Consider the following 25,882-nt stretch of genomic DNA (forward strand, 5'->3'; position numbering starts at 1 on the left):
GTATTATTCTAGGGGACAAGTGGAACCTACCGCCCTGTTTTAACAGCCAAATCTCCTCTATTATCAATATAGTTTCCATTGACAGCTTTGAGGAGAATAATTGTTGGGCTGGTAAGCACTATCCTAAGTTTGCTGATTTTAACTCCCAGTTTTTTACCAATCTGAACAATGTAACCTGGCATAAATACATTTGGCACAAAAAATCGGCTCTTAGATACTCGGTATATGCTTGGCTTGCTTTTAAAGAGGGCTTAAAAACTTCTGATGTGCTAGCTGCTAGGGGGATCTCAACCCAGAATCAATGTTGTTTCTGTTATAACGACATGGAAACCATTCCCCACATCTATTTTGAATGCAGTTTCTCCTTTAAAATTGTCAACTCTTCTTCCTTGGTTGAATGGCCTACTGATGAGGCCAAACTTACACAAACTGTATGATAGTATCTTTGAGCAACATTTCTCTGCTCACAACAAAAACTACTACCTCCTTACTGCTTCTGCCATTGTTTACTTTCTCTGGAGGGCAAGAAATGAGAGGATCTTTGGAGGTGTTTTCGACTGTCATGCCACTGTTATTGGGAAAATTAGAAAAGCAGTATCTTACAAAACTCATGGATGGAAAAAAGACTGATTTTTGGGTTATGGACTTGCACAGTCTTTGGTTTATTCCTTTACTACCACTTTACAAGAATTTATTGTCTTGGAGGAGCCTGGATGTGGCATCATTTGGTTTTGCTACTCTGGTGTTGTGCTATGCCCAGAAACTAATTGCTCCTCTTACAACTACTGCCTGCAACATGTCAATTTTTGAGAAACATGGTGTTTTGGTTGCTGCTTCAGGTCTCCTGCTATTATTTTTTGAAAGGACGATGATGAATGTTGATTCTATTCAGCTGCCCCTTAGATGGTCCTCGTGGCAACCAGGGGCTTCGCTCTTCTTCTGCCCCAACGATATTTTGACACTTACGAGCTTAAGAGTGACTTGAGTACTTTAGGCACATGTGCCTTCTGTTTTTTATTTTTCTTCTTTTTGTTGTAATTTTCTTTCCTTTAGAATCCATAACCTGTTTATGTTGTTTTGAGATTATGGATTATAGTTTGCTGCTTTACTTACTTGTAATTTCTTTTATGCAATGAATGGGCTCTTCCCCTAAAATTCCCAACAACAACAACATCAAGCCTTTATCCCACTACGTGGGGTCGGATACATGAATCCTTTTTCTCCATTGTGTTCTATTAAAAGTCAAATTCTCGTTTAAATCTAATAAAGAAAGGTCATTCCTAATATTTTCTAACCAAGTCTTTTTAGGTCTACCCCTACCTTTCTTAACATAAGTCAAATCTAATACCTCTACTCTCCTAACCGGGTCATCGCAAGGCCGCCGTTTTATGTGCAATGAATGGGCTCTGCCCCTAAAATTCCCAAAAAAAAAAAAAAAATCACAATGGATTAGTTCGGAAGGCCCAATCAGACATATGGGTTGTATCATTGTGTGGGTCGGCGCCATTTTTCAATTTTCATGCCCTGATTCTTTCGAGGACAGGAAATCTATAACAATTTTTTTATACATTTTTTTAATGAAATTTCTTATTTTCCATTATTTTACATGAATTTTTTTATTCATAATAAAAACTCATTATCACAATTTAAAAATAAATAAATAAATAAGAAAGCGATATTTATGAATCATAATCTTAATTGAAAATTTTTTAGGGCTTGTGGATGAGTGCTATAACACAAATTGCATAAATTAAAATTTCATTTGGGATAGCTTTCTTATTACTTCTTAAATCAATTTTTTAGTACAAAAATTAAAATTTTTTTACTAAAAATTTACTTAAAAGAACATTAAGAAAGTCATTCCAAAGAAAGCCTAAGATTATAATTAAGGATTGCTCTTATAATTTCTTAAAAACCTTGCAAATAAAGAGTGTAACAATCAAAAGTTATCAACATGCGGATCATTGACAAAGGTTGACCTCTCAAACCAACTGGTCACACATCTTTCACATTTAAAGGAGAAGATGGTCCAACCTCAACCAACCCAATTCAACTAGTTTTAGGCCCTCATAATGCTCACATTCATGAGTTTTTGGAGTCATCAAATCTTTGTGACAAGATGGCCCATCTAACAAATTTTTTTACATTAGTTATTAAGGGCCGAGTTATCTTCTATTGAATGCTTTCAAATTCATACTTCACATCAAAAATGATGCTTCATGAGAATTTTTACAATCCATTTTTTAGTAGAGATGGAGAGATAAAGAAAATTAATTTCTAAATTTAATTTGAGAAAACTTTTTTACTATTTTTTTAATAAAAAAATTTATAGCTTTTGATTAATATTCTTTTGCTGATTTAAAACAAATTATAATAAAAAATTAATATATAATGCAGTAAGAAAACTGCCCCAATTGAAGTCTAAGGATTCGTTTGTGGAGAAATTATTCTGTGATGTTACCGGACGCTATTCGAAAGCAAATCAGGACGGGCCAAATCACTTTTTTGTTGTGTAGTGATATGTACCGAATGACGTGGCACATCATGATTCACGTTTGGATGGTCCGATGATTGCAAATAATAATTTCCCTAGTTTGTAAAATTAGCAAGGAGCTGACCAAACGGAGTCTTAGCCAACCAAATTCATCCATTTTGTCAGCGAATTATTACATCCGGTCACCGGACGTCCAGACACCCAATCCAGACGCGCCACATCACCATAATAAATTAGGTTTCAATATATTTTGATGATGTGACGCATCTGAATTGATGTCCTGACGAATCCGTACACCGGACCGGACGAAATAATGTGCGGATTTTGTCACACAGATTTCTGCGTCAAACAACACTTAAATTAATAAAATCAATATAAAAAAACATGTAAGAGTAAGACTACCGCTTCGTTCTACAGCTAACGTTTTTCAAAGCCCCGCCCGGCGGCGCCCCCATCACAATCCCACACCGACAATGCAACCAATAACTAAATCTCAGCAAACCACCCAACTCCGACCTCGTCCTCATCGTCCCACGCACCTCCATCATCAACCCATTCCCTCCCCCACTCCCCGCAGCCCCTTCCTCTTCCTGCCTCCTCCACTCCTCCGCCTCCTTTTCCGGCAACGCCACCTGACTCGCCACCATATGCACACTCCTCAACGCCGACTCCCCCCTCCGCTCGGAAAACGGATTCAGCGCCGCGGCGGCCACAAGCGTGGCCCCAAAGTAGAGGTCTAGGTCAAGCAGAGTGAAGACGACATCAACTTTATGGTTAGGATTTGAGAAATTGGCGAGGAGGGTGAGGTCGGCGTTGAGGAGGGTTGTATTACTGTCGATGTCGATGTCGAGGTAGGCGGCATTGAGAGTGGCTTGTGGGATGTCGAGATGGGGATTGCGCGGGCGGAAGAGAAGGTAGATGATGAGGACGGCGAGGCCGCCGAGGATGATGATGGTCCAGAAGAGGGCGCAGCAGATGGCCGCGAACCAAGCGAGGGGACTCGTGCGCTTTAAAGGCGGAGGCTTTAGGCGTGGGCGGTGGGAAGGGTAGTTGTTGATTAGATCGTGGTGCGTAGCGAGGGGTTTCGAAGTTTGGGCTTGGTCGGGACGGCTGGGCGGTGGAGTAGGCAGCCGGCGGCGGTCGGCATGTTGGTCGGAATCGGATGGTGGGCTCGGGCGGTGCATGGTGATTTGGGGAATGGCGAATGGGGGGGAAGAGGAGGGGTTAAAGAGTAGTGTTTTGGAGAGGGGAAGGGGGAGGCGGGAGGAGGAGGAAAGGAATCAGAGGTTTTGAATTTAAGTAATATTGTGAGGAATAAAAATGAGAGTGGGTGTTATGCTGAAGCGCAACGCAAGCAAAGCTATGATTCTTATTGCTTTAAAATGGTAAGCTTTATGAGAGTTTAGTAAACAATAGTAGTTGGATGAGCTACGAGTGATCGAGCCTTTGAACTGAGAGATTATTAGGTGCGGAGTGCGGACGGGAGAACCGTGTGCACAAGTCTTATTCCGCGCTAGGTACCGGCACTCGGTACCGCTGGTTACCGCTAGGTACTCATGTTTGTGCGGACGGTGCACAAGCCGCACCTAATAATTTTTCCTTTGAACGTAAGAGTTTGGGCTGCGTTAAAAAAAAAGGCTCATGGTAACAAGTTTATTTTAATTTAGGGGTTATTTGGTTGGACTAAAAGGAAATATAGAATAAAATAGAATTTTGTATAAAAAATATAGTATATTTAAATATTCAAAGTTATTTGAATGAATATAAAATAAATACATGCGAATGCACTGTAAACCTAACAATCGTGATAGTTGATAGCTAGCATGAGGTTTTGGTAGTCCATGTAAAGTAGCGAGCTACACTGACAGTGGCATATGACAACAGCGGTCGATAACTAGCTACAGGCGGTGATCTACACAAGTTATGTGCATCGAGAGTGAGCGATGAATTGTAGCTGCAATAATATAATTTACAGTGTATTTAAAAACTGACCAAACTTAATGATTTAGTGGATTACATCTAGTTCAATTTAGTGATTAGAAGCTTTGATATTCATTTTTTAGATCATAAACACAAACTCTTATATATACAAATATGTGCTAGTATTTAGGATTAAATTACATCTCAAACAATATATAATTTATTTGGAATTGTGTCATTCTAATGATTTTCAAATAGATCTAAATTGAACAAAGTGAATGAATTTTAGATATTTTCAATTTTACTCTGTTTTTTATTATTTCAAACCAAACATAATATTTTCAAAACTCATGCATTTTGAACTTTATACCTATTTAAATTCAAATCAAATAACCCCTAAAAATATTTAAAATTCACCATCTAATTCAATTTTAGCAGTTGAGAGCTTTAATTTTTATGAATTCAATAATTTTATAATCAAATATGAGCATCTTTTTATGATTAAATTAGGTTAAAGATTTAAGAAAATCATTAATCATATTAAATTTCATGATGATTTGATTATATGTATATAGACATGTAGCAATATATATTTATACAATTTATAAACAACTTTTAAGCAAATTCGAACTCATAAATTTTTTTGTTACATTCTAAGCCAAACAACTCATTTACAAACCTAAATAAAAGTATAATAACAAAGATTTTAAGAACTAATTATGAGATGAAATTTATTTCTTAAAACCAATTTTCCATATCAAATTTTTTGTTTGACATGCTTTGCATACATCATATTCTTCTTATTTAGATAATATATCACAATAAAATAGATTTGCAAGTATATTGAATTTAAAGTGGAAAACATTTATATGAATGATAAGATATTTAATTCTTAGAAAAATAATAATAATTTTGAATCCTCTCATGTTAGAGGGAATTTATCCATCTTGGTCATCCAATGCAACTTAGATGGTCAGGATTCAATGCTTGAAGATTGGAAAGGGTTCCACAACACAACTATAACAAATAGCATACATGAATATTTTTTTCTCCAATGGCTTATTAAAAGTCAAATTATTGTTTAAATATAATAAAAAAAAGATCATATCTAATGCTTCCTAACAAAGTCTTTTAGATCTTCCTCCACCTTTCTTAACATTGGTCAAATATAAAACATAATCTTCTAATCCAGTCATGAAAAGGTCGGTGTTTTATGTGGCAAAACCATCTAAGGCAAATATCTCTAATCTTATGTACCACTAGAGCTACTCCAACCTTTCCACGTATATATGCTTGTTTCACATTTGATCTCCAAGAGTAAAATCATTCATCAATCTGAGCATTCTCATTCCTTCAACATTTAATTTCATGCTTCTTTTTTAATGGCAAACATTCTATATCATGAAGCATTGCAGGTCTCACAACCATTTTATAAAATTTTCCCTTAAATTTGTGGGATACTTTTCTATCACACAATAAGCCGGATGCATTCCCCCACTTCAACCATCCAACTTGAATTCTACTAATAATATCTTCATCTATTTCACCATTACTTTGAACAATAGTCCCAAGAATTTAAAAAGTGTACTTTTTTAAAATAACTTAATAGCACAAAATCACATGCCCCTCCACTAGATCTATTACTACTAAAATTATACTACATATATTTGATTCTAAAATGTACTCAAACGAAAATTTTCGGGCTCTAAGATTGACCTCTATAATTCAAAATTTCCTTCAATTCCCTCTCTAGTCTTATCAGCAAGAAGATATTCAAAGAATGTGCCCATTACAAGTTGCAAGGACTGAAGTCAACTTTTGGAAGGTTAGCAAATACAGAACTTTGAAGTTCTTTAGCAATCTTCCAAAAACTCCCATGGTAGAAATCCTAAAGTCCCACACTTAACACTGCGTACAATAACATGTTTGATGATTTAAAACACATTCTACTCCAGTTTAAAACAGAAAATAAATGTGAAGTGTGGGTGTTTTCTATTGAGATTTGGAGGACCCGCAAGCCAAAGGGAAGAAGATTCATGTCTTCTTCAGCTCTTTCTTTAGCTTTCTATCGTGATTCAGCATTGTACTTACACTCTCCACAACAAGTACAGTCTGCAAGTAAAGGACAAAGGTAAGACTAAGCAATATAGGGAAAATATCTTATAACTTCATGGTAGTTACACAGATTTGAATTTGCTCTATAAGCTACTCTTCTAAAGATTCTAAATGGTTTATCGAACAAGTAATTCCAAATTAGAACGAGTGATAGCACAAAACTAGGATTTGTTCAAGGAAAGCAGCTAGTGATGTACCTGCAAGCACGCATATGCAAGACCAGTAGCGAAGTAGAAGTTTGCATTACCAGTACCCTGCCAATCAATTTGTTAGTCTTCAATAACAGGTCAAATAGTGGAAAAATTATTAGGTGCGGAGATCGGACATAGAGATACGTCCGGACATCCACTTAAAATTTGACACGTGGAGTGCACTTTGGTTGCACTTTTTTTGTGCGCTTTACCTGCACTTTAGTTCCGTTGTGACTGTTCTTTTGTTGCGCTTTTTTACTGCGCTTTGAATGCGCTTTAGTTGCACTTTATTTGCGCTTTGACTGCTCTTTTGTTGCGTTTTTACTGCGCTTTTTTTATAGTTCCACAGACACATTAAATATATAAAGTAAAAAATAAATTCAACTTGTTCACTCCACGTGTCAAATTTTAAGTGGATGTCCGGACATATCTCTACGTTTGTGGGCTCCGAAAATTCGGCCCCGGAAATAGTGATTGCATAAAGGCATTACATCCTAAGATTTGTAGTGCATTATGTAAGATAACTCATATCGTTTCGCTATATGCATCCACGAATGTATACAAGCTTGCACATACTAGTCCTAGTTGTTTCATGTCAATAAGTAAACGAAAGCCTGTGTGTATGTAAGAGAGAGAGAGAGAGAGAGAGAGAGAGAGAGAGAGAGGAGAGAGAGAGAGAGGGTACCCTCCATATCCATAAGTTGTGCATGACGGGGCTAAGGAGAGAGACTCCGATGTAACCACAAAACAGGAAGAAAGAAAATTTCATCTCTGCATATTAAAAAAATAATCACCTCTTCATATTAAATAAGAGTACATACTAAGCATTGAAAATGGAATAGGTTATAATAGCCAATCCAAATGATACCTGCTAGCTCATTTGCAAAAAGGCCAAGAAGACTCAAGTATAGAGCTGCATCTCCAACCTTAGAAATAGATCGAGACAAAAAAAAAAGTGTGTGAACATTTTAAGAAAATGATCAACAAACAATACTACAGAGGCTTCTAATCCGAAATTGTGTGCTCCTAATGCAATATAACTAGCATGTCTACATTTTAAATGTAACCAGGCAAGAAGAACTCATATTTAAAAAATATTTGCAAAGGCTATTTAAGATGTTACAAGATACTACTAATGCAATTCAGGTGAATAGTTCAAGCAAAATAAAGTTGCAAATACCCAAAGTTGTAGCGGGTTAAAGCAAAAACAAGAGATCATTAACTAGTACAGAGTTCTAATCGCCTATAAATTCTCACAGCCAAAAATATATTGGTAAGGTTTCATTAGAATGGGCAGCACTGCACCACGTTCAAGGAGGATATTAATTCAGGAGATGGACAAAATTGTGAACCGTCTGACAAAATTTCTCTACTCAACACAATACTACCTCATCTAGGTTTTAATTTGTTTTGACCAAACAAAATATTGCCATGAAAAAAAAGAGCTAACAATCATGGGTAACTACAACTACTAAACGGAATTTAACATAAGATTGAACATTTTCCCAAAACCGAATGTTTTTTGGTGCGTTCACCTTTTGTTCCTTGACATTTTGTGCTAATGTTCACAAGTTAGTCTGCTCTACGATCTCATTACACGCTCCAAAGGTATATATTGACAAAGAAAAGGACCTTTCACAACTCTTGCGGAAAATAGGATTTTGCAAAATTCCCCCTACTGGCCTCCGCCATTTATAATGGTGGCCATCTACATTAGTTCTTCCGCAGCAACCAATCCACTCTAAGGCTTCGTTTAGGACAGCTTTTTTCATGCTTCTTGAAGCAATTTTTTAGTATAAAAATTAAAATTTTTTGTACTACAAAACTACTTTAAAAAACAGTAAAAAAGTCGTCACAAACGAAGCCTAAATCATAAAGAGTGTAAAGCACCCCCACTACCACTTTTCAACGTAATTTAAATTATTTCCGATAAAAAGTGCGTGCACCTATGCATTTGTGTGTGATGGAGGGTGAAACTGGTGTTGTTGTCAACCACTATTGAACCACCCACTTGGGGTATTAGACTGCCAGCCATAATCTTACTACAGTCCTTTCCTCCTCAACTATATGATAGAAGGATAACGATAGTAGACGAGTTATCTATTATAAGATATAACAAAATCAATGGATGCAATGAACTACTCTCATTTATCAGAAATTAAGTATGGCAAAAGATGGTTTGAATATATTATGCATCAAACTACAAAATGTTCTAAACATTGTAAATCTATCTAAGATTTATGGCTACCTGATTTCCCCTTGGGAGAATAAAAGAGATTTCCCTCAAAAAAGCTTGGCCTTGCCAAGAAAAAGTAATTATTTCAAATACTACTCGGAGTTATTTTGTTTTACAAAAAGCTATCCAAATTCATTTTGTTGGCAAGGAATACGGAGAAAATAAATAAGATGTTTCTCCCCAAAATCAAAACCTCAAGTGTTAACCAAAATCAAAATCTCAAGTGGAAAGCTAAGACAAATATGATATGTTGAGACGTTGAGTACAGCATGCATGCATGATTCACAAGTGTACGTGACATTTCCCGATGGCTTTTCTGTGCTAATGGGTTAACAAAGAGAACTTGCCATCATGGATCTAAATTCCAAACTTGAGACTAACCATGAGATTAGATTAATATATAGCCATGAATGTAATTTGGAGAGTGTCGTAAAAAAACATCTCATTGGAAAAGTGTGATTCTTTATTCACTCATTTACTTCTTACTCTCAAATGTCCGGTTGATGCTATGCGAGTTAACTAAAGAATGAATTTAAATTATCTTCATCTAAAAAATGTGCAAGCACATCATACATCAACATCAAAAAGCATATAAATACACTATGCAAATGTATAGACAGCATGCAAAATGCATTAAAAAAAAGCATGTCAGCTAAATTATGTTCGAGTCTTTAAATAAGCATGTCCTCTAAATTATGTGCAAGTTTGAAAGAGCCAAATTCAATGAAAGCATCAGCTCATAAAGAGTCAATGCCTTATTAAGCATACGGCTACAATTTAATTTCAAATAATCTCTCACCAGTAATGACATGACATGAATCCTTTAACAGGTGATTTTACCATCAAATGGTACAAGTAAACAGTTATAACTAAAGGCCATCTTACTAGGTGATGTTGCTATAAAATGATACTAATAAATTACAATTACGGCCAGAACCTATAAGTTCAATAATGGCAAAAACCTTTTGAGTAATGAATCATAAATCTCATTGTTAACTAAGTTTAATTTAAATGCATACTTTTAGACAAACATTCAAACTAGGTCTACAAAATCCACTTGGATAATGCAACTCGTGATTGTTAGCAAAGATTCTTCGATCAAGGTTGGTTAATACCTCCTCTAACTAAATAGACCAATGTTCATGACAATCTGAGACAACGAAACTATGGAATATTAATCGAGTTTTTCATTATTCCTCCACCATCAGTTTTAAGCTTAAACTGTTAAATTTCCAATCCTAAATCAAATTGTTGCTACCTATATACCATGTATTTAGTATAAGCTGACTAGTCTTAATTGAAAGTACTATCTCATAATCAGGAGGGGTAGTCATCTAATAGGACTATGACATATATGAAACCTAAAAAAAATCATAAAATCCTTGCAAAAAGAAGCTGAAAGCTATGAGTAGTATCTTATCTACAACATAGCATACCTTCTAAAAATTTAACCTGGAACACCAAAACTCTCTTAACAGCAAAGTTAAGGCACAACTTTTGGAGCCCATACAATATAGTCTTCGAAGATATACTTAAAGACATTAAAGTTGATTACCACTTTAGTAAATATATTATTCAGTTAAAGAAGGTCACCGTTGTTCACTCCATGTCTTGCCACTGATGAAAAGTTGTCTATTATCTTAACAAAGGCATTTGGACATCATTTTTCTAACCCATATGGCCATGGTTTAGAATTGCGCAATAAGAGGCGCGCCTCAGCGCAATTTTGCCCTTTTAAGCCCCAAAGCCCACGCAATGAGTTCAGGATTTGAGGTGTACGCCTCAAGTTTACTGAGGCGCGCCTCACCCCACGGTTGAGAGGCGTCCGCCTCTAAAAATTTAAAACAAAAAGCTCGGTACCACTCGGTACATACTCGGTACCACTCGGTACAACAATGTTTGGTACCACTAGGAACATGCTCGGTACCGCTCGGTCGAACCCCGCCAGGGCGCAGCGCCCCCTTGGACACCCTGCAAACCGGTATATTGTTGTATTCATCATCTTTAGTAATAGTTGTTAGTGTTAGTCTGATTCTTCATGAGTGCATGCTTTGTATAAATTTTCTTAATGTAGAATAAGTTTGAGTTGAACTATATTTCAAGTTGTCTTATTATTGGGATATTTTGATTTCACTTCATATCTTGTGCATTTTTATGTTTTATATATTATTTACTCATTAATATATACAAAATTTATCATTTTATGTTTACGCAATTTTTTGATTTTGAGGCTTACGCCTCGCCTCACAAACGAAAAACGTCTCAATACCCGATTACGCAATTTTAAACATTGCATATGGCTAAATGAAAGTTAAAATAAGAAAACATCTTGTTTAAAAATTGACCTATATTTGGTGAGTGGCATATGTTAATTAAGTGTACCCTAGAATATCGTACTCGTTTCCCTGCTATACATAGGGGACTTCTCCAGTGAACAAGGCACACCAAAATATATTTAAAAATAAAAAATAAAAAAAGGCACACCAAAATATTCTTCTCCACTAAAAAGATGTATCCAATCCATGAGGTTCCCACCAATAAAGGTCTATTGCTATTGTGCAGAGAAACTGTTTTGGTAAGTCGAAACCATCACATTCAGATCACAATGTTTGAGATTAATAAAACATAATAGATAACAAGAAGAAACAAAACTACAAGGAAAAATATAAACTTGAAGATATGAAGATATATGACTAAAAAGCAAGATTCAATTTAATGGCTGATTATTCTTCCTAAGCATGAGTACACTTACTGATGGATAGGATTTCAGCGTCGCTGAGATTGTTATATAGACAAAGGCTAAAAAACATGGCCGGTGCATCAAACGTATTGCCAACGGGCAAACCATGAATAATATGTTCACATGGAAAACTATTAGAAAGAAACCCCTGAAAAACTCAAAGACTTCTGCAAAGAAATACCTGCATTCATGTACATAATTGTAAATAAATATGGAGTTGAAGTCAAAAACAATAGAAAAAATAAATCATTTGCATTCTCACCACAAAACACCAATATTCGGAGATAAATCTTCCACCGTAAGAATAAAACCAAGTGTCCTACAAAATCCATGCTTAAGAAAATAAATATTAGAAAAAAAAAAAGGATTCTAATGAAACCCTGAAGGCACTATTTTGGCATATTTACATGCTAGACGTTCAACATTTAAAGATGTAAACATTCAGAAAATTCCTTAAGATAGAAACCATTCATGAAAGCATTTTGGTAATTTAAGTGACCTCAATAGAGAATAATATGAAACAAAAGAAGACATAACTTACTTCTTGAGCATATCATATAAACCATCAAAACCTTTGAGAGAAATACTACTCAAGAGCAAAACATAACATGACCAAATAACAACCCAAAGTGCAAATTGCAAAATTGGTCCCCAGGAAAAAACATGAACTAAACTTCCATCTCCATTAGAATGCTTCTGTGGAAATAACTTCGGAGGAGGAGCATCAGGACCATACCCCAAAAGAAGAAGTACCTGGAAAATTGGCCACAAGTATTACGGAAAGGGTAGTAATATAAGTGTTGTCAAAGAGAAAGATCACAAAAAAAAAAATTGATTTGAAATTTGAACCTTAAAATACTTAAGTTCTAGGCTTCGTTTGGAACAACTTTTTTATTGCTTTTTAAAACAGCTTTTCAGTACAAAATTTTTTAATTCAAAAAATTTTTATATTAGAAAGCCGTTTTAGAAAGCAACAAAAAAATTGTTCCAAACGATGCCTTAGGGTAATGATTTATGCAGCAAAAGGGCATACCGGTATGACTAGTATTCCAGGATATAGGGAGAAGTGTGTTGCCATAACCCACCCAAAAGCTGCCAGTGGAACTATTCCTGAAACACGATAAAAATGATCATTCAAACAAAACAAAAAAAAAAGGCTCACTCGTAATAAACAGCCTAGTGTAACAATAACATTAAGATCATGAAAACGTGGTCAGATCAAATTTGTGTAGCAGCTCAGTCAGGTTGACCTTAAAGTTTGACAGGTGCTAAGGCATTTCAGAGATCGAGAAGATTTACAAAAAAATCATGTAGAAATCTAAGATAAACCATAATGATGTTTACATAATCATTTGGTAACAGTATGCTGTTATAAGAAATAAATGTTTGGTTTCCGAAATTTGCTCATCTTTGCCTAAGCAAGTTAAAACCACGGATTCTAATGATCACTCTTTTATTATAAACGATAATTTTATTTTGGGTTATTAAGTTTCAATTGATCTCTTTAATTTCTTAAAGTAACTCCTCCATCGCAAGTACGTTTCACATCAGTAAGCGTCAGGCTACAAATGAAGTCTAAGTAGGTAAGATGGATGAACCGTTACCCAAAGATTATCATTTTGGTAAATAAAGAACAAGAAATGAGATAATGAACCTTCATGTAAAAGAAAAGGCTTGTAAGATTATAATAATCTTACTATGCCATTTTTAAATTCCTTAACTCCAAGATATTATCAAGAAAGCTTGAGCAAGTAGTAAGGAAATAGAACATCAACAATCAATCTTAACTAGATTGATAAATGTAGATTGAAGTGTCATTTTAATAAGTTATGAGAAGCTGAAGTATACTAAAATTATGCTAGTTGACATTCAATTTACCAGCATAGTATGAGTTAGCCAACATAGAGATACAATTTTCACAACAAATTTAAAAATAAACAAGCAAATTGGACTTACAATATTCTGGAAAATATTTGATAAAAATCAAACCTAAATTTGTAATTCTGAAATGAAAGCGATGGAATTTAAGATGGGGGATTGTAATTCTGATGCAGTAATAACAAGAAAATTTCTTTAATAGATGGAAAGTTTGTATCATTCTATGTAAGTCTTTTCTCAGTTCCTCTGTTAAGGCAAGTTGTCCATAGTTGAAGGAAGAAAATTTTGTGAAAAAAATATTTGGCCAAGGCCTAATGCACTATTAACAATAATGATTAGAAACAGATGCAAAATTTTGCACACCAACCTTACCAAATGAAAGCAATGGAATCCATAAAACATGCAAAAAAAGTATTTAGTAAATATAGGAGCACTATCTAAAAAGTAATTAGAGAAACACTACGCCCTTAATAAAGGATGGGATAAAGGTTAAGGATAAGGTCACAAACCAAAGCTCTGCATCAAGATTTAGGTTTTTATAATGCACAACTCTCCATGCAAGCTCATGAACGACCCATAATCTCTTTAAAATCATGAGAGAATAATTAAAAAAATATAATTTAAGGTCCCCTGATGGGTAGGTGGACCATACCACTCAAAGGAAAAAACTTCATAAATTACTTAATCTCAAAGTACATTCTACTTGCCTTGTTTGGCCAACTCAAATTTCTATATTTTTTGTAGCTTTAATTATTTTTAGTTTATTTTATTTGTTTCTCTTTATATTAGGACAATTCATCAATTCAAGCAATAGTATTTTATTAATTTCTAAGACTTTACAAGGTTTCATAGGCTTAAAAAGGCTATAAATAATATCTTGCTTCAGACTTTTTGGCCCATTAAATAAAAATTATTATTACTAGTGCAAATTTTATATGAAAATGCTTGATGATTTCATTACACTCTATTGAAGCTTGGTGGTTAATGCTCTAAGACTTTAGTAAGCTTTAAGTTATCTTTTTTCACCTTTATTCTTCTTTTTTCCAACACAAATCTCATCTCCTTTACATAGTGATAGGAAATAGTAGTAGAAACTGAAAACGATTGTTGAAATCAGAATTTCAGCAATCTTGCCAAGCAGTTTATGAGGATTTAATGGAGGAAAAACAAGAAAAAACACTCTTGATCGAGTAGTACATAAAAGAAAATAGCAAGATACAATTGATATTAAATTCAACAGAAGGATCTCTCTCTTCCAAATCTCTAGACGCCGCTAGAGCCAACAAGAACACCAAGGAAACCATAAATTCTCCAAAATACCCGATAACCCTAACCCTAATGCTATCCTCCTACATAAAGCACACAAAATAACTCCCAAAAAGACTAAACAACCCTCCTAATTCAAACTTTCCCACCTAATCCCTCTTTTTTTCTCTCTACTTAAGTTGTGGGCCCACAGAAAGGGGGCAGAAACAATAGGCTTACGCGTATTGTATACAAGGGGTCGGCCCAAGTGTTTTGCCGGCTAGACCGGTCCATCCTAGACAAGTATATCAATACACCGCTCCCAAAGAATCACCTTGTCCTCTAGTTGAAAAGATGAAAATTTATGTTTCATTCTCTCATACGGCTCCCATGTAGCATCATAATCAGGGAGGTTCCTCCATTTGATCAACATTTCTTTGGTCTCTGCTCCCTGGCATACCCCATGTAGCTCTAGTGGTTCTAGAACCACTTCCAATTCCTCAGTTAGCGTGGCCGACAACTCTGAACAAGCTGCATGATCCCCAATAGCTCTTCTCAACAGAGATACGTGGGGTAAGATCAAACGATAAGCTACTGCTCCAATCTTCTCTGATATCGCATAAGGGCAAAAATATCGCGGAGTTAGCTTCTCGTTCCTCCTATTATCTACCACCCTCTGTCGGTAAGGTCAAAGCTTCAAGAACATCCAATCCCCAACTACAAACTGGATGTCCTTCTTATACCCATCCACACGTTTCTTCATAATCTACCGAGCCCTCAATAGCTTCCTTTTTAGTTTTTCCAACACCCTGTCCCTCTCCTCAAAGTATTTTTCTACTGAAGAAACTGGAGTGTTATTCTGCCCAAAATGCACAAAGTGAGATTGGTCTTGTCCGTACAATACCTTGAATGAGGTCATCTTGAAAGTAAAATGATACAAAGTGTTGTACCAGTACTCCACCCATGCTAACCACTTGGCCCAAAGCTGAGGTGTCTCTGACACAAAACATCGTAGGTATGTCTCCAGGCTCCTGTTGACCACCTCTGTCTGGGGATGGTACGTTGTACTCCTCTTCAATACTGTCCCCTGCAATCTAAACAACTCCCTCCATAAATGGCTGAGGAACACCTTGTCCCTATCAGACACTATAGACTCCCATTCCCCATGCAGTCAGACCACCTCTTTGATGAAAATTGCTACGACTGTTACTGTCATGTAGGGATGTCAGAGGGGATGAAGTGAGCATACTTGCTTAGTCTATCCACTACGAAAAGAATCACTGTAAACCCCTCAAATAGGGGTAGCCCATCTATAAAATCTATGGAGACCTCCTCCCACACTCGATTAGTAGAGCCAAGGGTTGAAGTAATCCCCCTGAAGCCATGGCCATATACTTATTCCTCTGACATATCTCACATATTGGCTACAAACTCCACATCTTTATGCCTCCATTTCCAATACAACTCTGTTGCCAGTCTTCTGTAGATCTTCTGCACCCACGAGTGACTCTCAACCGCACTCCCATGAAACTCCTACAGTAGGTGTGGAATATGGACTGATGTTCTAGGCATCACAAATCTCCCCTAGTACAACAACCTCTCCTCTTCTAGAGAATAGACAGGATGGTTATTCCTATCCTTCAATAAATCTGCACTAATCCTCCCCAGCTCCTCATCCCGTATACTTTCCTCCTTAATGACCCCCCAATCCAACATCAGCGATATCGATAATGCCATCTCTTGGAGCTCCCCCATGCATCTGACAAGGCACCTACCGCCTTGTTCTCTAACACGAGCCTATACTAAATTTTAAAATCATATCCCAATAACTTTGACAAAAACCTTTGATACTCCTCTGTCACCATCCTCTGCTCCAACAAGTACTTCGGGATCTACTAGTCTGTCCTGACAATGAAATATCGACCCAACAAGTAAGGTCTCCACTTCTGGATGGCTAGCACAATGGTCATCAACTCCCTCTTCTAAGCTGACTTCAGCCTAGCTCTAGCTCTAAACACCGGGATAAAGTAAGCAATGGGTCGGTAGCTCTGCATGAGTACTAATCCCAATCCATACCCTGAGGCGTCCATCTCCACTACAAAAACCTGACAGAAATCTGGTGGGGCTAGGACTAATATGGTGATCATGGCCTTCTTCAACCTCCCAAAAGCTGCGGTGGCCTCCTTCCCCGCAAGAAGTTATCCTTCTTCAATTGTTCTATCAATGGTCAGGAGACGGTGTTATACCCCAATCATGAACCTTTTGTAGTATCCTGTTAGCCCTAGAAATTCCCTCAGTTCCCTCAGATTCTTTGGTAGTGGCCATCTCAGCAGTCTCAATTTTAGCCTGATTCGCGACCACACCCTCCTAAGATAGTACATGTCCCAAGTACTCCACACTAGCCTATGAAAAACAACATTTCTTTAAATTTATCCTCAGTTGCTACTCCTGTAACACCTTTAGGACAATCCTCAAGTGCTCTCTGTGTTCCTCATTTAACCTCTTGTACGCTAGGATATCATCAAGAAAACCATCACAAATCTTCTATGATAGGGTCGGAAGACCCTGTTTATTTAGGACTGGAATGTAGCAGAGGTATTAGTGAGGCCAAAAGGCAACACCAAGAACTCATGTCCCTCATGTGTTCTAAAAGCAGTCTTCGGCATGTCCTCCCTTTTCATGTGAATTTGATGGTACCTGAATTTCAGATCTATCTTGGTGATGATAACTGCCCAACTCAGCTCATCTATCACTGGGATAGGAAATTTGTAAGGTACAAATTCTTTATTCAAAGCCCTGTAGTCAACGCAGAACCTCCAACTCCCATCCTTTCTCTTAACCAGTCAGACTGGATTAGAAAAAGGGCTCACACTAGGTTTGATAATCCCTGTCTCCAGCATTTCTCCGATCAATTTCTCACTTTCATCCTTCTGAAATTGAGGGTAATGGTATGGCCTGACATTGATGGGTGCCATCCCCTCCCTCAGGGTGATGGTATGCTCCTGCTCCCTTGGTGATGACAAATGTTGAGGTGGCTAAAGGACCTCACTGAATTCTTGTATCAGTGGTTGTACTAAAAGAGGAATGTCCCCACTCTCCTCTAATTTGATCACCTCTAATCTCAGTAGCTCCACCATGAAACCTCCCCCCACATCCTATATGCTTCTCATTATGTTTTTAAGGGACATCATGACTTTGGATAACCCTGCATCTCCCCTGACCACTACTCTTCTCCCCTCCACCACCAGCTCTATGGTCAATGCTCCCCCCACATTAACCTTGGTATTCCTCAAGGTCTGCAGTCATTTTATCCCCAGGATGATATAAGGACTACCTAACTCTAATAGGAGAAAATCTCCTCATCTGAATCCTTTGTATGATCAATACTACTCTCCTATAGATGCCCTTGCTCGTCTCCACCTTCCTTGTGCCCATCATCACTCCATATCTCCCTGTATCCACCAAAGTCACCCCTAATTGGTCCACGACCTGATAGGAGATGAAATTGTGGGTAGCCCCACTATCAATCAACACTACCACCTCTAGGTTTGATATTTCATCTTCACCTTCATGGTATGACTAGGAGTGAATCCTACTACTTAGTTCAAGGAGACCTCTGCCATGTCCAAATGCAGCTTGTCCTCCTCCTCTATGCCAGTCTCACTCCCTCCTCCCTCCTCAACTTCCTCGTCATCACATACAATGAGAACCTGAAGAATTTGATCTTTGCACCTGTGCCCCAAAGTATACTTCTCATCACATCAGAAGCATAATCCCTTTGCCCTCTTTTCCTGCACCTCCCTCTCAGTCAGCTTTTTAAAATTTCCCCCATTTCCTCCTATAAACTTCTCCCTATGGATCTCATGAAGGTTTCCCGGTGAAGGCCCCTTGGGTGCTAAGTGGTGGTTATCCTATATGAACCACCTGAACTGTCGCCACTAGCTCCCCTCTCATAGTACTTATGAACCTCCACCAGTTGAGGTAGCTCCATAGCCTCTCCCAAGTCCCAAGGCCACATGACTCTAACTATTGCTCGGATCTCTGATTTGAGCCCCTTCATGAAATTCAACACAAGAATGGTCTCAGGCAGCAGATCCAGTCAACTCGCCAAGTACTCAAATACTCTTGCAATATTCTGCCACCGAGCCTTCTTGTACTAGGGCAAAGAACTCATAGAAGTCCCCTCCCCTGCTGGTTCGAAAACGTTCCAATAATCACTCTTTGAACTCCTTCCAACTCCGTATGGGCCGCCTCATGTGCCAACGTCTTCCCTTCCAAACATAGGCTAGCTGCCATCAATTTATCCTCCGTCAACCCATTGATGGTGAAATCTCTCTACATTGTAAATCCATCCGTATGCATACTCCCTCTCAAAGATGGGCATCTTCAGCTTCTTGACCTTCGGATCCTCTTCATTTTCCCTAATTCCTCCATAGTTTCCCCTTCCCCAAGTGGGTGGTTCACCCCAAGTGTTATGATCCTTCCTTCCACGTTCATAACCAAACCCTTCTTCGAATTCCCCCTTCTCCCGTCAAAATCAACACCTCTTCAACCATAATCTCCCTCCTTTCTTTCCCAATCAAGACCCATTTGCTCATACCCCACTTATCCACGCCTCTCTCCATACCTTCCACCTCTCTCCTCCCTCTAAAAGGGTTCCAAATAGGGCCTTCTCCCTTCTCCCTCTACGATTACCAAGTCATTTTCATCCCTAGGAATTTCAGAATTCGTATTTTTCTCTTCAGTCTCTCTCCTCTAATGCCGTCGTTTGTTTGGGGAGATTCAACATCTTCTTCACCGTGTCACGTAGGTCAGAGAATTATTCTTCCATGGAGGAAATTTTGTCCTCCACCGTTGCTTTGATTTAGTTCATCTCCCTCTCAAGACGTTTTTCCAACACACCGATACTCCTATTTAAGAGGCATGTTGTATCGAACACGCGTCAGATACGGATACGCCACCGATATGGCACGAATACGTGTCGGATATGACTTCTTCATGTCCAATTAAAATATTATTTAAATCTGACAGGACACACATATAGGATATGCGTGTCCTGTTACAATTTGTCCTATTCATTTATGCGGCTTAAACATTTCCGTGAGCTAGATTTTTTGTTTCCGCACAGGCGTTCGTCTTCTTCGTTGTAGTCAAAGGAGCGGCTCGATGACGCGAGCATAGAAGCGGACAGGATCATCCTTCGTTGACGAAGAGGATCGACAATGCGAGCATTAAAGCCAGCAGGATCATCCTTCATCGACGAAGCGCTCGACGACGCGAACAGTGAAGGCAACGAGAGTAGTGAAGGTTCATTTTCTTCATTTTCTTCATCGTAGGCTCAGTACCGCTCGATATTGGAACTCAGTACCGCTCGGTATCGCTTGGTATCGGAACTCGATACCGCTCGGTACCGAAATTCTGTACTGCTCAGTACTGGTCGGTACCTCTCTGCAACGCTCGGTATTATGCTCAGTATCAATGCTCGGTACCACTCGGTATCGAGGGGTACCAAATGGTACCAAGTGCCCCGTATCGGTATCGTGTCATATCCGTGTTGTCGTATCCGTATCGGTGCAACATAGACTACCACCCAAAGGGGACACCAATCAAGCTATTGCCTTTACCATAAAGATCATATAGACCCTACATAAATATTTCTCTTAGCCTCACCAAAAGAAGAGACAATAAACTTGCCACCAATCTAAGTTTGGTAGATAAGATCATAAGACAGTAATCTCAATTGTATTTCAAATGCAGTGTAATATAATAAATAATTCCATGACTTTTTATAGGATTTGAATCATTAATAATTTTAAGAGCAACAAAAGATAAAAAAATTATACGAAGAGTCGATATTTAATAAAATTACATAATTATATGAATGGTGATTTTCGTTCTCATCTTCCATCAATTCAAGCCATAATCAAAGGTAGATGTCAATCTTACGTAATTCAAATCCCCACTTGTAACCACCAAAATTGATCAAAAAGTCAATAAGGGCTAATGAGAGATTAAAAAATAAATTACATGTGAATGTGATAATAAAAAAATATGTAAATATTCTCTCATTTGGCACACTTAAGCATTAACACAAGTACATAAAATAAAAGAGAATGCATGAAAATATAAAATATATTAGTCATGCAATATTTGTGGAGGAAACCATCCATCTAGCACAGCATATTTGTGAAAATGAAAAGGAACGAGTCTCCACTAATGCCTTCCATTCTTTATCAACTTCTATTAATTTGACATCCTTATGCTACAACAGAACTACATCAACTCAAGTAAAATTTTAACCAAAAGGCCTCAAAGTTCAACATTTATGGCTATCTAATTTACAATACAAGGAAAATAAAAACAAGCAAAACATATTTATGAAAACGAAAAGGAATGAAAGTCCTAAAATAAAAAGGAAAAAATAGCGATCATCTGGTTTCCAATATTTCAGCGAAGGAGGCTATGGAAGAAGACAGCTATGTCACACTTGAAGATAGCAAGGTAATTACACATTAGATAGAAACATGTCATTTAACTCTCTATACTAGTTATAGGGTCATATACATAATCTATTAGATATGTAAAAAGCCACATAAAATATTATTAGAAAGTTTATCTTTCATATTTTTTAAAATAATTTCGAGCATGAAGTAAGGAAATTTAGTAACAATTCTATCAAAAAAGTCAAATTATGGTTAATAGCAAAGTTTTCAGTCCTTACGTGAACAGGCTCCATAAATGGCCAGTACAACCATCAAATTATCAATCGGTGACGTGCAAGACCCTAGGCATGTCACTACTGTGAAAGGATTCCACAAATATATCAGGGATGCAATATCTGCAGCATCTACACCTCCTGAAATTAAAACAATAAATAATCATGATCAGAAAATAGATTTGGCAGGTTTTAAAACCAAGTTAATAAAATTAAAGTTAGTCTTGACCACTAAACGGGCCTTAGATATCAAAAGATATATATAAAAAACTATATTCCAAAGCATCTCTTGGAAATTAGTATTTCTCAGCAGACTAGACAATAGCAAATTGCAATTATATAAATTTTTCTGTAGGACCACATCTATAAGTGTTTAGCATATCAACACACTTTCATTTGCAAGACGAGATGTTGCAACAAGTTTAGATAAGTAAATCCAAAGCCCAGCTGATTGAAAGAAATAGTTTCAAAATTGATAGGATATGACAAAAAAAGTAGCTAATCATAAGAAATTGGTTGATCATCTCATTACATCCTACTACTTGATTCACACCAATGATTGATGGATTTTGCAGATTAACATGGATGGATATTACAACGAGTAATCTAGTAGGGCAAATCCCATTCACTGGATCGGAGATAGCGTTTGAAAAAGCACACTCATTCAGCCTAAATTCATGCTCAATGAGGTGGATCCTGGAATATATATATATATAATTACCCTAAAGACAGAAATGGGGACGTGAGACACTTGGGTGTTTGATTGACAGGCAAATTCGAGAAATCACTTCAGCAAAAAAACAGTGAGATAAAGAATTTTGCCTGTCATGCCTGCCATCTCATTTGGTCCAAAGTCACGTCTGCGATTTGGGAAGTCACTTAAGCCAAAAAATGGGATAGAAGTACTATGTCCATCATGATTCCCATCTCATTTGGTCCAAAGTCATTTCAGGAAATAGGGAGCTCCTCACAACCAAACATACACTAGCATTAAAAAAAATGAAGGCCATACCTAGGATCTAAAATGACTTGGAAGCATAGTTATATATAACTAAAAAATAAAAAAGGAGTATTTCATAAAAAACTGATATATATTCTCAAACAAATATATGCTTAAACACATACTAAAATAATTAAAGCATCCCTTCAACCTAAAACATAATTACATTAATCAAGAGATTATTATTGGTAGAATTTTTGCTATCCTCGACAGATTTAATATATTTTGTGATCGAGTACGACATAAAAATATTATCTTATTCTAGAGGATAAAAATATTATTTTATTATGTATTCAATAAAAAAATTGTATTTATTTTATTTAATCAAAAAAATTTCCCAATACAATAAATTTGATTGAATATGGTTTATTTTATTCTTGAGTGCAAATTCCCCATAGATAAACCTCTATGATTAATTACATCCCATGAATTTGTCCCTCGATATGAGGTTTTTATTCCACATGCGACTCACTGAGCTATAATATGATGTTTATCAGCTTGGTACGTGAGTTTTGATATTAATTTGATAACACACCCTTATGGATAAATAATCAATTAAAAATTGATTTAGAACTCACGATTCATAAGGAGGCCTTTAATATCTTTTTTTTAGTTGACTTCTTTTAGATAAGCTATGCAATTTTTGTTTGAAAATAATATCCTATAATTGATTTTATATTATTACAATTTAATTAGTAAAAAATTATATTTTCTAAAGATCCCACCGCATAAAACATCCAAGCTACCCCAAGCAAAGCAAGAGAAGAAATCTGAAAAAAAGCTTGCATTGCACATCAAAGTAAACAAACAACCAAATGTATAAAAAATTAACCATAAAATAATAGTACATGCCTTTTATTATTAAAACCAAGAAATAAAGAAAAATGTCAGCTAAGTTGCCTGAATTAAACAGTCAAGCTAAAATTATAGACTCGGCTTATGGTCTTCTAGTTTTGGTCTCTGATGCGTCTATGACTTTATTTTGGAGTTTATCCTTCTCACTCATCATTATTGTAGATGTGTCCCCCAGGCTTATATAACTTCTTAAATCTATAAATTATATTTGAAAAGCAAAAAAATAAGACTAGATAGTAAAAGAAATTGTTAAGAATTATATAATATATAATCATCATCACACAAATTGTCTGACACTTATAATGTCAATCTAATTTTTATCCTATTGGATGTGCCTAATTAGGGATTTTAAGCAACACCTATAAGAAAACTTTGTTATATGATAATGATTTAATTATTTGCCTCTTTCGGGCATGGCAACATGCAAGGAAAAGCATATATCTCTATTCTAAGACTTAAGCATAAATGCCCACAACACAAACAACATATAAAACATCATACCAAGTATCACAATCACATGTGTAGAAAATGAAAATTTATAATCCTAGGATCCCTGGTGCTTTGTATCTAGTGTGTGAAATTTGAATGGTTGTCACACTAATGATTGGATATTTTATTTTATCATAGAATATGAAGAGATTTAATTTTAATCTAGGTTAGTTTCACTTTAAATTATTTATGATAGTTTTTATTTAGATTTTTAAATATGTCATATTTTTAGAGGATTATGAAGAACCAATATAATAACAACTGTTTATTTTAAGGTAAGTCAATCATTTATGGAATCCTCAGATCCAATGATATAGACATTCAATCTTTTGAGATGAAATGAATTCAATCTTTTGAGATGAAATGACACATTGTTGCATCAAAAGAAACCCAAGTGTTTTTTTTTTAAGGTTTAGCTGATCTCTTAATATTTGGATAAGAGAAAGATTTTGCTTAATATGGTATGCAATTTTATCTAAATATTTAACTTAGGACTTGGTGAAATTCATCTATTTTGGTAAGATGAATTTAAGGAGAAATATGCTTCTAAAAGGTCTCGAAGTTTGAATTTTATTTTATGATTGATGAAATCACCTATTTTGTCCAAGTGATAGAGGTCGAGAGTTTGGGATCTAGACTAAGAGATTGCCCTTAGTTGGGTCAAGCGAGAAAGCTTTGCTATGAGACCAAGGGGAATGATAGTTTCTGGTTGCTCAAGTTTAATAGAAAGAGCTAAGGCTTAGCAGACTAGAGATGGAGAGAATCTGCCTGATTGGGACTCAAGCAAATGAAGGTGATGATGAGCCTATAGCTTTAAGGATAAAAGGGAAATAAGTTCCTACAACTTTGAGACCAAAGAAAAAAATGAATCTTTTATAACTTATGGGTCCATCAAAATCGATGAACCCTAATTAGGCTAAGCAAATATGATTGAAAAATCAAGGAAAATAATATATAGTTTTGGGACTACTATACTTGTTAATTGCCAATTGCGCACCACGGCACAAAGTTCACTTTTGAGTCAAGGCGCATAGCGCACGGTGCGGCGCACATCATTTTGAACATGACACAAACTATACAATAATTATAAAAAAATAAGCATGAATACGAAAATCATTAAACTGAAAGACAAGCTAGCATAATAGGGTTAGTAGAGAGTCATCACATGATCAGATACTTCAAGAAATGCACAAAAATGAACTCTCTTCACCATTATACTAAAACATAACCTCTCTGATTGGACTTCTTCGTTCAAACTTCGAAAAAAATACTCTTCTCCCTCAATACATTTTTATTCTTGAATCATTTTACCAATATGAAGAGCAGATTCCAAGTTAAAGAAAAATGAAATGTAAATATATATATATATATTCAGTTGAAAAAGCAGGGTGGAATCAGCAGAATTAAAGAATACCTAACTAAACTATTAAAGCTAGAGAGGAAGATTAAGAAATACCTATCTAGCAACATCAGCAGAATCAATTAAAATCAGTGGGAGGCGAAAACAATGGACAAACCCTGAACAGCGATGGGATTAAACGGACGAGGAAAAAAGCAGCGCTGGCCTCACGTGATGGAAGAAAAAATACGGACCATAAGGAGAGGGCGGCAAAATCAGACAAACGGCTCAGGCAGACACTCGCACTCCATCGCTTCCTTCATGTACGTCAAACATACAGGAAGAAACAGACGCTCAGGAGCAGTTTGTTCGTTCTTGACTCACGAATCGTGTGTTAGGACAACCGGCAGCAGCATTATAAAACTTAACTAATATTTTAATTATATTTTAAAATTAAATATTATATTCTTATAAATAAAAAATATAATTATTAAAAATGTTTATAAATATATTTAAAAAATTTAAATAAAATTGCGCTCTATTTTGCTCCATGTGTCATGCTCCATTGTGCACAAATGGCGCAAATAGAAATTCCGAGCAATGATTATTATTTTTTTAATGTTCAATACTTTGTAAATTCCAAAGGTGAACTTTGATTAACTATA

At 36.3% G+C, this 25,882-nt stretch overlaps 2 protein-coding genes across 3 annotated transcripts in view; both read right to left on the bottom strand.

Moving 5' to 3' along the window:
* Positions 1-2,892: 2,892 nt before the first annotated feature.
* On the bottom strand, positions 2,893-3,694 carry LOC110102534 (uncharacterized protein At1g08160-like). The gene has a single exon (XM_020830903.2). The coding sequence runs from the start codon at positions 3,676-3,678 to the stop codon at positions 2,893-2,895; it is 786 nt and encodes a 261-aa protein (XP_020686562.1). The 5' UTR covers positions 3,679-3,694.
* A 2,455-nt stretch (positions 3,695-6,149) lies between these two features.
* Positions 6,150-25,882, bottom strand: part of LOC110102520 (phosphatidylinositol glycan anchor biosynthesis class U protein-like) — a 40,094-nt gene continuing 20,361 nt past the window's right edge. For both annotated transcript variants that reach the window (XM_020830879.2, XM_028697440.1), the window contains 9 exons: positions 21,541-21,675; positions 12,730-12,806; positions 12,238-12,449; positions 11,959-12,015; positions 11,709-11,877; positions 7,589-7,646; positions 7,406-7,491; positions 6,727-6,783; positions 6,150-6,526 (listed from right to left, as the gene is read on the bottom strand). In XM_020830879.2, the coding sequence (XP_020686538.1) occupies positions 6,449-6,526; positions 6,727-6,783; positions 7,406-7,491; positions 7,589-7,646; positions 11,709-11,877; positions 11,959-12,015; positions 12,238-12,449; positions 12,730-12,806; positions 21,541-21,675 (929 nt within the window). In that variant the 3' untranslated portion in view covers positions 6,150-6,448. The remainder of the gene's footprint in view (positions 6,527-6,726; positions 6,784-7,405; positions 7,492-7,588; positions 7,647-11,708; positions 11,878-11,958; positions 12,016-12,237; positions 12,450-12,729; positions 12,807-21,540; positions 21,676-25,882) is intronic.

This window comes from Dendrobium catenatum, unplaced genomic scaffold (genome assembly GCF_001605985.2).
Source record: "Dendrobium catenatum unplaced genomic scaffold, ASM160598v2 fragScaff_scaffold_932, whole genome shotgun sequence".
Lineage (NCBI taxonomy): Eukaryota > Viridiplantae > Streptophyta > Magnoliopsida > Asparagales > Orchidaceae > Dendrobium > Dendrobium catenatum.

Excerpts from the sequence above, each read along its gene's own strand:
- LOC110102534 (XM_020830903.2), bottom strand. The coding sequence starts at position 3,678 with ATGCACCGCCCGAGCCCACCATCCGATTCCGACCAACATGCCGACCGC.